This window comes from Somniosus microcephalus, chromosome 21 (assembly GCF_052327205.1).
Source record: "Somniosus microcephalus isolate GS21.2 chromosome 21, FLI_Smic_1.0, whole genome shotgun sequence".
NCBI lineage: Eukaryota > Metazoa > Chordata > Chondrichthyes > Squaliformes > Somniosidae > Somniosus > Somniosus microcephalus.
Genome location: NC_141007.1, coordinates 74,134,149 through 74,149,004, shown reverse-complemented (window position 1 = coordinate 74,149,004; position 14,856 = coordinate 74,134,149). Strand labels below are relative to the sequence as shown.

At 43.6% G+C, this 14,856-nt stretch overlaps 1 protein-coding gene across 3 annotated transcripts in view; it reads left to right on the top strand.

Moving 5' to 3' along the window:
* The first annotated feature begins 5,378 nt into the window (after window positions 1-5,378).
* atad5a (ATPase family AAA domain containing 5a) overlaps window positions 5,379-14,856 on the top strand; it is a 79,478-nt gene continuing 70,000 nt past the window's right edge. For 2 of the 3 annotated variants that reach the window (XM_085963962.1, XM_085963964.1), the window contains exons 1-4: window positions 5,379-5,976; window positions 6,398-8,247; window positions 11,370-11,466; window positions 12,366-12,521. In XM_085963962.1, the coding sequence (XP_085820088.1) occupies window positions 5,929-5,976; window positions 6,398-8,247; window positions 11,370-11,466; window positions 12,366-12,521 (2,151 nt within the window). In that variant the 5' untranslated portion in view covers window positions 5,379-5,928. The remainder of the gene's footprint in view (window positions 5,977-6,397; window positions 8,248-11,369; window positions 11,467-12,365; window positions 12,522-14,856) is intronic. The other variant, XM_085963963.1, reaches the window with a different exon arrangement.

Sequence of the window (14,856 nt, the reverse complement as noted above, 5' to 3'; positions counted from 1 at the left end):
TGTTTAGTTCCAAAATGTTCTGTATGTTATTTCATCAGGTTAGTTCTTCACAATATTTCATATCTCCTTCACCAATATGATCTAATCTAACCACAGCAATATACCCACTCCTCTTCCGAATTAAAAAATACCGACACGCCTGCTCTAACATGCCTGCATGATGCGCTATACTATTCAGCCCACCAAACGATGAATGATTTTCACACGTTCCTTTTATGGGCACAGAATACACCGAACCTGAAAACTCACTCAGAAAATGACATCAGCATTAACTGAGGTTGCTCCAACAGACACAGTCACCCGAAGCAACCGGGACTTCACAGCCAAACACACCCGAGCTGCTCAGACAGGTGGCAGTCTCTTCCTGAGGCTACCACTTACACATCAAATGCCTTTTCCACCAAGCCCTTGGCCCATAATACGTGGCCATTCCCGTTTTCCCCAAGCACTCCAAATCAGGAAGGAGGGCCGGAGCTATGCAAGAGTCTAAAAATAAATTCTCCCTCCCCTCTTCTACAATGTCACTGCATCACCTCCATTCACAGAAATCCAGTGTTGGTTTTACCACCGTTCCTTAACGTCCAGTTCGATTTGGACAGGTTGGGTGATTGGGCAGAAGCATGGCAGATGCAGTACAATGTGGATAAATGCGAGGTTATCCACTTTGGTGGAAAAAACAGGAAGGCAGATTATTAACTGAACGGCAATAGATTGGGAGAAGGGGTAGAGCAACGAGGCCTGGGTGTCCTTGTGCACCAGTCGCTGAAGGTAAGCATGCAGGTGCAGCAGGCGGTTAAGAAGGCAAATGGTATGCTGGCCTTTGTAGCAAGAGGGTTTGAGTACAGGAACAAGGATGTCTTGCTGCAGTTGTGCAGGGCCTTGGTGAGACCACACCTTGAGTATTGTGTGCAGTTTTGGTCGCCTTATCTGAGGAAGGATGTTCTTGCCATGGAGGGAGTGCAGCGAAGGTTCACCAGACTGATACCTGGGATGGCAGGAATGACGTATGAGGAGAGATTGGGTCGATTGGGCTTATACTCGCTGGAGTTTAGAAGAATGAAACTTATAAAATTATAACAGGACTAGACAGACTAGATGCAGGAAGGATGTTCCCGATGGTCGGGGAGTCCAGAACCAGAGGTCACAGTCTAAAGATAAGGGGTAAGCCATTTAGGACAGAGATGAGGAGGAATTTCTTCACCCAGAGAGTGGTGAACCTGTGGAATTCTCTACCACAGAAGGCAGTTGAGGCCAATTCATTAAATATATTCAAGAAGGAGTTGGATATATTTCTTAAGGCTAAAGGGATCAAGGGATATGGGGAGAAGGCAGGGACAGGGTACTGAGTTTGGATGATCAGCCATGATCTCATTGAATGGCAGAGCAGGCTCGAGGGGCCGAATGGCCTACTCCTGCTCCTATCTTCTATGTTTCTATGTTTAATTCAACAAAACACTGCTCAATGCTGGGGCTCCTCAAAAGACGAACAAACTTCATCAGTCAGACCAGTCAATAGATAAATATTGTGTGCAAGTGGTCCTTGATGGTATATCCTCCATCCAGAGTGTGACAAAGTTAATATGGCTTCACCCATTGATCAAACAAGAGAATGGCACAACCAGGCTTTCTGACGCTACAGTTGTAGTCCCCTCTTTTCAAAAGGGAAGTTCTGTAAACTTGCAACATTTCCCTCTCAATCACAACTCCCAGGTGCTGGCATTGAGAACTTTACAAATTATATGAACAAAAAAAGAGTAAAAGCATAATGCTTTTAAATCTGAAGTAAGAACAGAAAATGCACTGTAGGTCAATCACTGTTTGAATGGGGTAAGATAGGCGATTATTTGGGGTAGGGTTCTTTAAGAAGAAAATGATAATGAGGAGAAAGCGCTATTCAGCCGGTCCCTCTAGCTCCCTCACTGAATCCAAATGACCCGCAGTGTATTTCCAGAAATTTCTGACTTTACTAGGAACACACGTGGGGTTTATTATATGCAACAACAAAAAAAGACCCTTTTGGAAACTCCTGTATGTAAAGACACAAAAAGGACAAGAAAAGATTGTTGGGCCCATCGAAGCTCAACTCATCCATTGGACAACGCAACTGGCTTCCCTCATCATTAGTGATACTAACTCCTGGGGCAAGAGGGAAGAGAGAGAGAGAGAGAGAGAGAGAGAGAGAGAAGCAGAACCTATAAAATTAAAGAGAAATATATATTGTCCATCTTCATATGATGGTGTATTGACTCGAATAGGTGACCCTTTGAAAATAAGACGCAGAATCCCTGGTGCAATACACTTTTCTGATGGGAGTGGGCACCAACTATTCAATCTGTTTCAATCCAAACAGCAATCAGTGTTTAAGTTACAAACTAATATTACATCATTTTTGCCGTCATTGAGCACTTTTAAAATTATACAATAAGCACAGCGATAAAAAGAACCATCACTCAAGGACACCAATAGATTAGCTTTTCAGTGAGAGTCACTCGGCTTGTCTTGCGTGCACCATATTCACTATCATTTGAAGTGATCCGAATTGCAGAATTTCCTTTTTAATACTTAAAAAAATTCAACAGTGAAATCAATACATGCGGTTAAATTGACACAGTCTTGCATCCACCGTGTGCTGCGGGGAGAGCGTGAGCCCCACACCTGAATCAATTATATTTAGGCATGTGATTTGGCAAAGCACAGCACCACGCGTACAGTGTGTTGCACAATTTACTTCCTGAATACCACAACTCTGCATAAAAAGTGTCCCGGTTACCGAGCAGACTCCGGCACACTTGCTGCCTAAGAATCAATTGTATTACTCATGCTGCAATTCTGAAAGGGTCTTCATGAAAAAGAGAGTTTGGCAAACTAACTTTTCCCTCCAACTCTTCTGAAGGTGCTGACTCACTTGGCCATGATGTTCAGGTACCAACTTGTACCATAGCCATGTTTCATCTACTACCGGTGTTTGCAAGGCTATTCAAACACAAAGGGCATCACCGCCTAGATCCTGTTCTTATCAGATAGCCACACGTGCATATTTTGCAGTAGGGGTTAGTGACCAGAGGCAGGAACCGACTGTAGCTGAGAGTTTTCCTCGTCCCTATCCCAGAGACCTATTGTTATGCCCCAACTAACTCAGCAAAGACCAGTGATGACACCTGGGACCTTCTGGTGTGCAGGGCCCAGTTTCACACTGGGCTGCCAGGACACTCCTTTTTCACAGAATCACAGAAACCCCACAGTGCAGATAGAGGCCATTTCGGCCCATCGAGCCTGCACCGACACATATCCCACCCGATCCCCGTAACCCCTACACCAACACATATCCCACCCTATCCCCGTAACCCCACATATTTTAATCCCCCTAACACTAAGGGTCAATTTTTTGTTTGTTTATTATGTGGTGAGGTGAACTGTCAAAAAAAAAAGGCACCATATAAACAGTCACCTCCTTATATGTCTTATCTTCCTTCCTTTTAAGTCCAGAAGATGCACATGCGTGAATATTGGGGGAGGACAGGATCAGACTTTGTTGAAATGCACCCTACAGTTAAATAGCCTCTCAACTCTGTCTATACTTACACATAAAAAATGGGCGAGGTACTGGAGGAAACCTGACACCCATTAAATCCTAGCATGAGTCAGTGCATTGGGGGGCTGGGGGCAACAGCAGAAGAAAGAGGCTAGAAATAATCATAGTCTATTGCATAACATCAGTTAAAATAATTTGTTAGTCTGATAGGGAAAATCCTAAATAGAGATTATAGAAAACACAAAAGCACTATGAAAGATTACAAAAAAAAGCAGTGAAGTTAGTCCAATATTCCAGACTTTTTCTTCAGCGAATATTGAGAAACTAAACTGTAATTTTTTACACTTAAATAAAAAAACTCCTACTTAACTTTAAATCTCCCTCAACCATCTGCAGTTATATTACCACATATGCATTCTGACAACTGAAGGCATTCTTCCTTTCCATCATCCTCCTTCCACCACAGAATTAGCTGGTCTGCTCTCTGACTTTTGCTTATTTATCTCTACAAACCAGCTGTAGGGAGGCGTGTGAGAACAGCACAAATCGACGTACCTGATCATCACCTGTGCTCTACTGTTCCCAGTAACCTTACTGGGATCAGGGACTAATAAATAGCACAACAAAAATAAGAACGCATGCACACGAGACATCGTCCCACTCCACTCATACATTTGTTTATCTAGCCAATACCAGCAGGGAGCCTTAATAACAATATCTAATAGGAAGTCACTCATAATTTCCAATACGCAAATCAACCTCACTTGCCAAGTAACAGCAATCTCACCACTGGGCAAGAAAAACATCTCATCTCCATTAACACTAGAGTGCAAAACCTCAGAAGAGAGGGGCACACTGAAGCAATGAATTTTCTTTGCAATACAGAAATCCAATTATGTACTTCCAGCAGGCAAAAACTACGTTACTTCACTCACCTCACTGGAGATTTCAGTCTACTTCTTATTAGTTAACAAACATTGTTAGTCTAATAATCAAAAATGGTGATTTTTTAAAAACAAAATCTGTTCTTTAAATTCAAGATAGCTCAAATGCAGACACAGCTTTTAAAAAGTGTGCAAACCCAGACAAATATGAAAGAAAACACGCAGCGAGTTCCTCGGTCAAAATAAATCAGTAATAATTTGGCTGGGAGATTTTCTGTTAACATTATTTGAGAGGGCTGCAGCACCCATCGTCACTACACGACAGTCAATCTGACAAACCACTTCCTACCGAAGAGAGGACGGGCAAAAATAAAAGGGGAACTTTTTTAAAAAAGGTGACGGTTCCCGCTTCAACAATAAATGGAAAAAAAAAGTATTTTTTAAAAGACTTACCGCCTCAATATCTAGTTCATAATGAAGTAAAGACAAAAACAAACTTCCCCCCTCCCCACAGGGTGGAGTGAAGAGGCTGACAGGATGGGGCCAAGGCCCATGGTCGCCTCAGCCTCTCCTCACGTCAATCAAACCTGCGGCCCGAATGATTGACAGCCCGTCGGGACCAATCGGCTGCTGCGCCCTGGACCTGGGAGGGCGGGACGGGTGGCGCGAAGCACCAATGGTGGGCGGGGGGCGAAACTGCTTTTGTGATTGGCCGGCGAGCGCGTCAATCAAGCCTGCGGCCCGCATGATTGGCAGCCCGCCAGGACCAATCGGCTGCTGTGCCCTGGGCCTGGCCAGGGGGAGGGCGGGGCTGGGCGAAGCACCAATGGTGGGCGGGGCCGGGAGGGGGCGGGGCCTGGTCTGTGATGGACGGGTGGGCGCTGGCCCGCGACGCGATTGGTCGGCTGGGCGGTGGTCAAAGGTCAAAGTGAATTGGCGCCATTTCTCGCTGGCCCGAAAAGCTTTCGGCGCCCGTTTCAAAGAGGTTTCCCCCTCACACGTTCTGGGGTAACCAGGGGAGGGGGAAAACACAACATAACGGGAAAAGGAGTATCACTTACTCCGGCAGCTTCATTTTAAAAATATGTTTTCCACAGAAAATGCGGCGTAAATTTAAACTAATGCGAGCATTTGACGGTTTTCCCTTTTTATTTTACAACGTAAATTACAAGAGGGGGCTTCTCCGATCGAGGGCCCCGTTGTTGTTGTTGTAAATGCTAGGAGGGCAAAAGGGGGGCAGCGAAATGTGGGTCCACGGTCTTCGACCCGAGGCTTCCTAAAGGCGAGTTGTGTGGCTTTGAATATGGCATATGTGATGTGTTCAATATTTGCCGGAGACATGTTATAGTCCGAAACGGGTCTCGGTCTTTTTCATGTCATTATTACTGTGGAAAAAAATAACATTTTAAATTAACTTGTGTATATTTTTACACGCTTACTAGTCAAAAGAATCAATCTTGGCTCGTACCTTCTTCACAGGTTTCTGAGTGTCCAGGGAGGGAGATTACTGATATGGTTGGGATTATTGCTATGGCCGGTACAGTGGAGGAATATGATCAGGTGAGAATGTTTGTTTTGCTTTGGTTTGGTGTTGATTTTTTTTTCAAAAACACTCATTTTACTGGCTGTAGTTTTGAAAGTAAATAGCAATAACAGTTGTTTATCACCTGTCATTCACTTACAAGTGAATATGTTTTTCTATTCACGGTTTCATGTATTACTTTGCTGATGCAATTAAGAGAGTGTGTTATATGCAGCAATAAGTAAATAGAGAGCATATGGGATCTCCTTGTCAACTGCACTGGACATCACATTTGCTGGTGATCCACTGCAGTTTAATGATTAAACAGGCAGTAATTGTGTTGCAGTCACGAATCCACTTGTATAAAAGTAATTGCGGATCAAGGAGATGGAATGTGCAGGCAATTGGTGCTGTTATATGCTGCTGGAATTTTATCAATGCTAATTATTTGTTTTACAGCTGTGTAAGAAACAGAAAAAAGATGCAGCGGATTCCCCCACAAACACGATCACAAGCTACTTTTCACCAGTGTCCAAATCCGTTGACGCAGCCCTTCCATCGCCCAAATCCAGCAACATACTGGATTACTTCAAGAAAGCTCCGTGTGGCCGAAACGTTGCTTCAAACACCTCTGTGGACTATAATAAGGAATCAACAGTGGCCTCGGAGGGGAAGCACCAAACGCCGAAGGGGAGACGGCTCAGTAGAAGAGTTAACTTAAGCCGCAGACTGAATGAATGTCACGAGGTGGTTGAAATTAGCGACACTAGTAACTCAAGTATTGCAGAGGTGTGCGGTGTGAGATCAGGTGTCGGGATTCTTGGGAGTGATACAGCTGCCCTGCTTGCTCAGCTTTGCGCAGAAAGCCAAGACCTGTTCGAAGAGAACGAGAGGGATGTTTCTGTGGATTCCAGCGCCGTACGAAGAAGGACAACAGCCAGGAACAGAAGGAAAAGCTGCAAGGAACCCAACAGTCATTCGAGTAAAAACTTCTCCAAAAAAGTGCAAAAAAGGAAGTTTGAGGGGAATGTCGAGGATTCCTCAGGACAGTCAGATGTTGAGCTTGTGGCAAGGGATGATTGCTTCGAAAAAGGGGGTGAAGGGGCAGAGGCTAAGGGAGCGACTACGCCCGTGGTTATTGAAGGTGAAGGAATGTGTCTCAGTGAGACGAGTTTGGATACAACTGCTGACGAGATTTGTCAGGTGAACGACAGCACCGTTACTGTGTCGTTTGAAGACTTTATGAAGAACCAAGAAACTGAAGAGTCTTCAGCTGAAAAAGCAGCATGGGATGACTCTGACATAGTTGAGGAAAGTAACAAGCCTCCCGATTTAATGGAAGACGTGAGTTCAGCTGCTCCTCAACCACTATCCCCTAAAACCGTGACTGTCCATGTTCAGATTCACTCTAGTCCTATATCTACCTCGCCTCAAAATTCCAAAACGAATCGCAAAAAGGTAGCGTCGATCTTTTTGAGAAAGAAAGTGGATTCTGTAAGCGAAGCGGTTGACATCCAGCCAGCGAGCAGCCCGCATCCAGCGGAGAGCCCGGATCCAGCTCCTGCGAGGAGATCCAATGTGGTGATAGCGGAGGAGGAGTTGGAGCTGTCGGTGTTGGACGTCGCCGAGAAGAGCCCCATGAAAGCCAAATGTAGTCGAGCTGAAAGGGAACAGTTTATGAATGCTTTCAGGCGACCACCCTCTTCAGAAGCGGCAAAAAATGAGCTCAAGAAGGCAACGCAGAAAACGAAAACCTCGAAGCAAGGTTTAGCACCGGGCGAAGCAGCTGCCGGAGATGATGACGAGCCCAACCAAGAGAAGGGAGTGGAGGAATCTGTCCAGGCTACAAGCTCTGAGACGTCGAGCCAAGGCAGTAAAGATTCTCAGGTGGGAAAGAGGGACTCTGGAGGTGCAACTGTGAAAAAATATAAAAAGTTAAAAGGCAGGAAAGGTTCCCAGAAAGTTAGGAAAGCAGAATGTAAAAATCTAGACGAGTGTGAAATAACAGGGGAGGAAATTGATCCTCATGTGAAAATGTGTGATGAGAATACTAAAGCATCAAGCCACCCAAAGCCTATGGATCCAGCAACTACTCGATCGAGTGAAACTTGTAGAATTACACGGAGGCGCCTTAGACAGCAAAGGGATGTTCTGGGCACTTGCCTGACTCCAAATAAAACCATCGGAGTGGATTGTCTGGGAGCCCCAGCTCATATGTCAACACCAAAATTGACAGAGTGGTCTTCTGAAGGAGATGGCATCTACAAAGCAGAAATGATGCCTGTGACCTCTAACAAAAGTCCGATCAGGTAAAGTGTATTTCAAATCGCTACACGGTCACGGTATTGGTTGTATCTCCTTGGCTTACCTGGTACGGTCCTGTTTATATTTTGATAAAGATGATGATTCATTTTTTTATCCAGCTGCAGAGATGCACTCACCTTTCTGATGGCTTTGGCTGCATTTTGTTGCAGCCGATTAGAATTTGTTGCTTAATGCAGAATCAAAGTACATGTTTCAGGCAAGCATGCGAGTGGTGTTAATATGGGAAGTGGTGAAAAGTACAGAGTACGTGGATGGAGGCACTGTAACACACGGGAGCTGTAATTTGTGATTGAAGGTTATTATATTGTTGATTCTTGCAGCTCATGGAAATGAATGTAGCTTTATCTAGCCCTATTTTTTTTGAACAATCTATATGCTGAGCTTTCATATACCTGTGCCAGTATCATTTCTCGCCTTCCTACATACTAGGGGCAAATCCAAGGTGTCAGCCGTGGCTCAGTGGGCAGCACTCTCGTCTGAGTCAGAAGGTCGTGGGTTCAAGTCCCACTCCAGAGACTTGAGCACATAATCTAGGCTGACACTTTAATGCACCATTGAGGGAGCACTGCACTGTCGGAGGTGCTGACTTTCGGGTGAGACATTAAAGCGAGACCCTATCTGCCCCCTCAGGTGGACGTAAAAGATCCCATGGCACTATTCTGAAGAAAGGCAGGGGAATTATCCCTGGTGTCCTGGCCAATATATATCCCTCAGTCAACAATAAACATCACTAAAACAGATTATCAGGTCATTATCACATTGCTGTTTGTGAGAGCTTGCTGTGTGCAAATTGGCTGCCTCATTTCCTACATTGCAACAAGGACTACACTTCAAAATTACTTCATTGGTTGTAAATTGCTTTGGGACGTCCTGAGGTTGTGAAAGGCGCTTGTATAAATGCAAGTGTTTTTTCTTTCTATTTTATGAAACGGGGTTACTTTTAAACTTTGTTTGATTAATGTGAGCTGTTCAGTGTACGAGGGAGGTTCTGATGGGAGATGTGCTTGTAGATTGCAGTACAGTATTGTCACAAGGGTGCCAGTGCAGTGCAATTGCAGGCATGTGCGCAAGTGCAATTTTCATGCTATGTCTACTTAAATTGTGGAAAAATATATTGGTATAATTATGGGGTTTGTCTTTCCAAACGTGGGTTATAAAACAAGGCGGAACTACTGACGCTTGCAAGTCTGGTTGATGTGGTGGTGATGGGAGTAATTTGAGGCGGTGAATTGAGAGCATCACTCATCAATTTGTGTGTGTGTTTCTCTGAGTGTATTGGTCCTTGTGCTAAATAATCCTGGTGACAACACTGAATTATAACCAGAACATATTTGTAGTAATTTTTAAAAAGAATGAGCAGTTTTGTGTCCATTTTTATCTATATAGAGGAATAAGATATTAAAGGGGAAGAAGCAAGTGGAAGAGTGAGTGGGTCCATCTGAAGAAAAACGCCAGTGCAGATTCGAATCGCCTGTTTTTGGGCTGTCGTATTCTTGTGCTCCTACAAGATTGAAAACTAGTGACTTGGAGATCTGTTATCTACACAACTGCTTACATTATTACTTGATATGATACTCTCTCTTGATTTAAAATAAAATAAAATGAAGTTGTTCCCCACTTGGGGAAGGAAGATTGTGCACCATCCCTTAGCTGGGAGTTAAGGGGACCCCTACTACCAAGCATTTGTCTGTCTATCTGTAACCAACTGCAGAGAAATTGCCCCGAGGTGTAGATTTTTTTCTTGCTTCCTGTGGTTGTGTTTTTTTTTAACCAATTTTCTTCTCTCCTGAAGGTGCTGACCCATGATCTGATGCAGTTACCACACAAAGTGTGAATTTAAGACTGTGCATGTCTGCATGGTATTTGATCATGTGGGGACCTCACAGCAGAGGCTGATTCTGTCCTCACTGATGCCATGCACACACTTCGCAGCAGATTCACTAGATAGGAGATGGAACCCTGACTGTTCTCCCTAGTCCAGGGGTGCTGCGGCAAGATGTAGTGCCCCAACTGCTGCCCAGCTGAGTTCAGCTAACTCTGTGCAGACTGAGACCTTGTGGTATTTATGGCTTGGTTATATGCTGGTTTTACTAACTGACATGAACGGTGGAGCTTCCTCCTTCGTTTGAGTTAGTGGCTGGTCTCTGCTCAATGCCATGTGTGTAGCTACCTACATAGTGTTGTGTTTCCACTTAATGTCTTGCGATTCCTGGCTAGATGAGCCTTGGCCACATCATTCTGAGAAGGCGATAAAATGCTTTTCCGTAGGGAAACATGAAAATTAGGAGCAGGAGGAGGCCACTCTGCCCTTTGAGCCTGCTCCGCCATTCAATAAGACCATGGCTGATCTTCGACCTCAACTCCACTTTGTGATGGGGAGGGGAGGGCTGCTAGAAGAGGGTAATATTCTTGATATAATGGTACATTGGTATGTTCTTAATATGTCTTGAGTGGTTTAATCTGCCTATTATTAAACACGTAATCTCTGGGTCAATTGAAATTTTCAAGACTGAGATTGACAGATTTTTATTGGATAAGGGTATCAAGGGATGTAAAGCAAAGGTGGATAAATGGAGTTGAGGCACAGATCAGCCATGATCTAAGAATGGTGGAACAGGCTCGATGGGCTGAATGGTCTACTCCTGTTCCTATGTTCATGTGTCCAATAAGGTCCACATTACACCTGTGCATCACTGGGGAAGTGGCTTATATTGCCTTACAAGAATTGGAATGCCATGTGTATATTCTAGATTTTTATAATCTTCGCTCAGAGTGGTTAGAAATTGAAACTCACTACCACAGCGAGTGGTTGAGGCAAATAGCACAGATGCATTTAAGGGGAAGCTCGATAGACACATGAGGAATAGAAGGATATGCTGATGGGGTGAGCTGAAGAAGGAGGCTCGTGTGGAGCAGAAACACCGGCACAGACCAGTTGGGCCGAATGGCCTGTTTCTGTGCCGTAAATACTTTGTGATATATAATCTGATACTATGTAAGGTGCAGTAAACTGTATCCCGTACTAGAATATTGGGGTTGCAGTGTAAAATTGTAATGTGAACAAAATGCAGAATAAGGTTTTGACTATTTTATACTGACTTTTCAGAATGAAGTTTACACGACTCTCTCGGTCAAAAAATGCTGCAAAAGCAAGAAAGCTGGACAAGAACACGGAATTTACTCCCAGGAGCAACCAGGTGTTTGTACGCTCTGAAAGAACCTTATTTTGAAATGAGATTTATTTTTATGTAACCAGCAATGTGTGCAAACTCATGCAGAGCTGAAAAACCTAGCGCTTGTAGGGGGATTTAAAAAAAAAAAAAAAAATTTGTTCCTGGGATGTGGGGGTTGCTGGCAAGGCCAGCATTTATAAGGTGGTGGTGAGCTGCCTTCTTGAACCGCTGCAGTCCGTGTGGTGAAGGTACAGTGAGGTAGAACGCTGTCCTTTCAAATCTGGATTTGAATCAGCCTAGGCAGAATGAGATCCCAAAAATAAGGTTGGAATTTTTGTAAACTGTTTTCACCTGTTTAAGATATTAGAATAGACATAACATTTCCAGAGTTGTGTATTTGTGAACGATCAACATTTTAATTGATTGACTGAGTATCTGTTCACAATGATGATCATTGGGTTGGCCTATCTGATTTATGTAGGATTGTTATGCAGCTGATTCCGCTAGACTTGTATACTTTGTGTTTGTGGTTCTCTTATTGCTGTCATTCATTTGGTCTCTGGTGTCAGCTATGGCTCCATGAGTATCAGATGAGACATTAAAGCGAGACCCCCATCTACCCTCTTGGGTGGCCGTGATGGATTCCATAGCTCTATTTTGAAGAAGAGCAGGGGAGTTCTCCCTGGTGTCCTGGGCCAATATTTATCCCTCAACCAACATCATTAAAAAACAGATAATCTGGTCATTATCATATTTCTGTTTGTGGGATCTTGCTGTGTGCAAATTGACTGCCAGGTTTCCTACATTACAACATTGACTACGTTTCAAAAGCTATTAATTGGCTGTAAAGCGCTTTGGGATGTCCTGAAGCTGTGGAAGGTGCGATATAAATGCAAATTCTTTTCTCATTTATGTGTTTCATTATTTAGCGGATGCATAGATCCAAGAATGTGGCTAAAGCAAAGAGGCTGGTTGAAAAAGCCAAAGCACAGAGCAAGTCCAGAAATCCTGTGGAATCCATTACACCTCTGAGGCGGTCAACTCGACAGCAGGCCAGAGCTGAAGGGAAATCTCACGGGACTGAGGTACTAGCGTTTCTAGTTCTTCATGAAAGAAAATAAAACAACATTTGAAAAGTAGGGAGTGGTGGCTTGATACAGTATCCCAGTTTAACTTTTTAACCACAATTGTATGATTTGTCAAAACAGTACCCAACCTTTTTTATTTGTCTGGAATTCATCCATTGGGTTTGGCATTTGAAGAGAGTTTTCAAAAGGCACTTGGTGTGCAGATAAGTACCTCAGAGTTCCATTATAAAATGTTACAATCTATTCCAAAATTACTTGGATAAAAATTGCCTCCTTAACATGATTGATTCTGATTGAAGTGGTCTGTTGGGAATTGTGTATTTGTGAATTATTTAACTCATTACCTTTCAAGCTATTTTGGCCCACACAACAATGGTACCTAACAACTGATGTTTCCACTAGCTGGAGAGACCCAAACTAGGGGCCATAAATACACGATAGTCACTAATAAATCCAATAAGGAATTCGGGAGAAACTTCTTCAGCCAGAGTGTGGTGAGAATGTGGAACATTCCACATGGAGTAGTTGAGGTGAATAACATCGCTGCGTTTCAGGGGAAGCTCGATAAGTACACGAGGGAGAGGGGAATAGAAGCCTCGTTGATGGGGTTAGATGAAGAGAGGTGTGAGGAAGCTCATGTGGGGCAGAAACGTAGACCAGTTGGGCCGAATGGCCTGTTTCTATAAATTCTATGTAATGTTATTTTATTGCCATTATCCTAACTCCAAAGACACATGTTGGGGGCTTTAATCTGTTTTAATTTTGCTAAATACGAGTATCCTAAATCCCCATAATTTGTGTTTTTGTCTTTTTTTTAAAAAAAAAAACCTTGCAGCAATAAAACACACAGATGCCTTGAGAGTTGGCCGATTGCCAAGTCAAATTCTAACTTTTTAAATAAAATAACACTTTTTTTTCTGCGTGCCATATTTTTTCCTTATCCAAGAGGATGTTCTTGGGGACCTGCTCCCAGCATCACTAGTGCTGGTCGAAAGGAGGTGTGCAGGAGTGGTTCATGGTGACTTTCAGCGGAAACTGCCTTGTCTCTGTTGAATGTCTTCCTCCTCTCCCCATAGCACAATTTACATTGGGAGATTCAGATGGGAATCCAATTTTTATCCCATTGTAGTGCAGTTTATGGAAGATCCAACAAGGTACCCTGCCCTTGGTATCAATTTTTATTCTTTCTGCTATTTCCATATATGCTTGTTTATAAGTTGACCCACTTTTAAGATGGCATCCTCTGCCTCAACATAGAATCATACAGCACAGAAGGCGCCCGTTTGGCCCATCTTGCCTGCGCCGGCTCTTTGAAAGAGATATCCAATTAGTCCCGCTCCCCTGGCTCTTTCCCCATAGCCCTGGAAAAATGTTCCTTTTTAAGTATGTATCCAGTTCACTTTTGAAAGTTACTATTGAATCTGCTTCCACCATCCTTTCACGCAGTGCATTCCAGATCACAACAACAAATAAATGGAAACAATTCATAATCCTCATAAGACATAGGTCTGCACAACAAAGCATCTGTCCACCAAAATTCTCACTTTTGTGTTGATAAATATATTCTGTTCTTTCTCATTTCCGCCAGTGCAATTCTATCTGCTGTTATCTCAATCCTCCAACCTTGCTATTAAAAAAATAGCAACTCTCTCTCCTGTCCTGGCTCCTCCCAATGTTGATTTTAAGAAAGGAATTCACATTTACAGTGCCGTATCTTCGGTCAAAAACGCCTCAAAGTGTTTCACCTACAATGAGTTACGTTAAATTCTTGTTATGTAGGTGAATGCAGCAATCAAATTGGTGCTTAGAATCGTAGAATGGTTACAGCACGGAAGAAGGCCATTTGGCCCGTCGAGCCCGTGCTGACTCTCACCTAGTCCCGTTCCCCGGAGCTGGGATCTTGCTGTGCGCAGTGAGATGAACAACCGCCTAATGTGTTTTTGATATTGGTTTCGGGAGGGATGTTGTTCAGGACACCATACTGCCTGCTCCCAGTCAAATCGTCCTGTGGAATCTAATCGCCATCTGAACCATCAGAAAAGGCTGACAACGCTTTGGTTTAACATGTCTTTCGAAGGACCTGTATTTACCTTGTTGGGATGTCTCCGATTTTAAATCGGCAGTAGGAGCTGGTCTGAAGTTGGAAGGGAAACCAGCCAGCAGGGAGACCAAAGAAAATAACTTGCACTTGTGTAGCACCTTGCGCGCCAATGAATTACTTTTGAAGAGTAGTCACTTGTTCTTGTGCACAAACGTGGCAGCCAACTTGTGCACAGCAAGCTCCCACAAACAGCAAATGAGATAAATGTATGCTGACACTCGGTATGAAGGC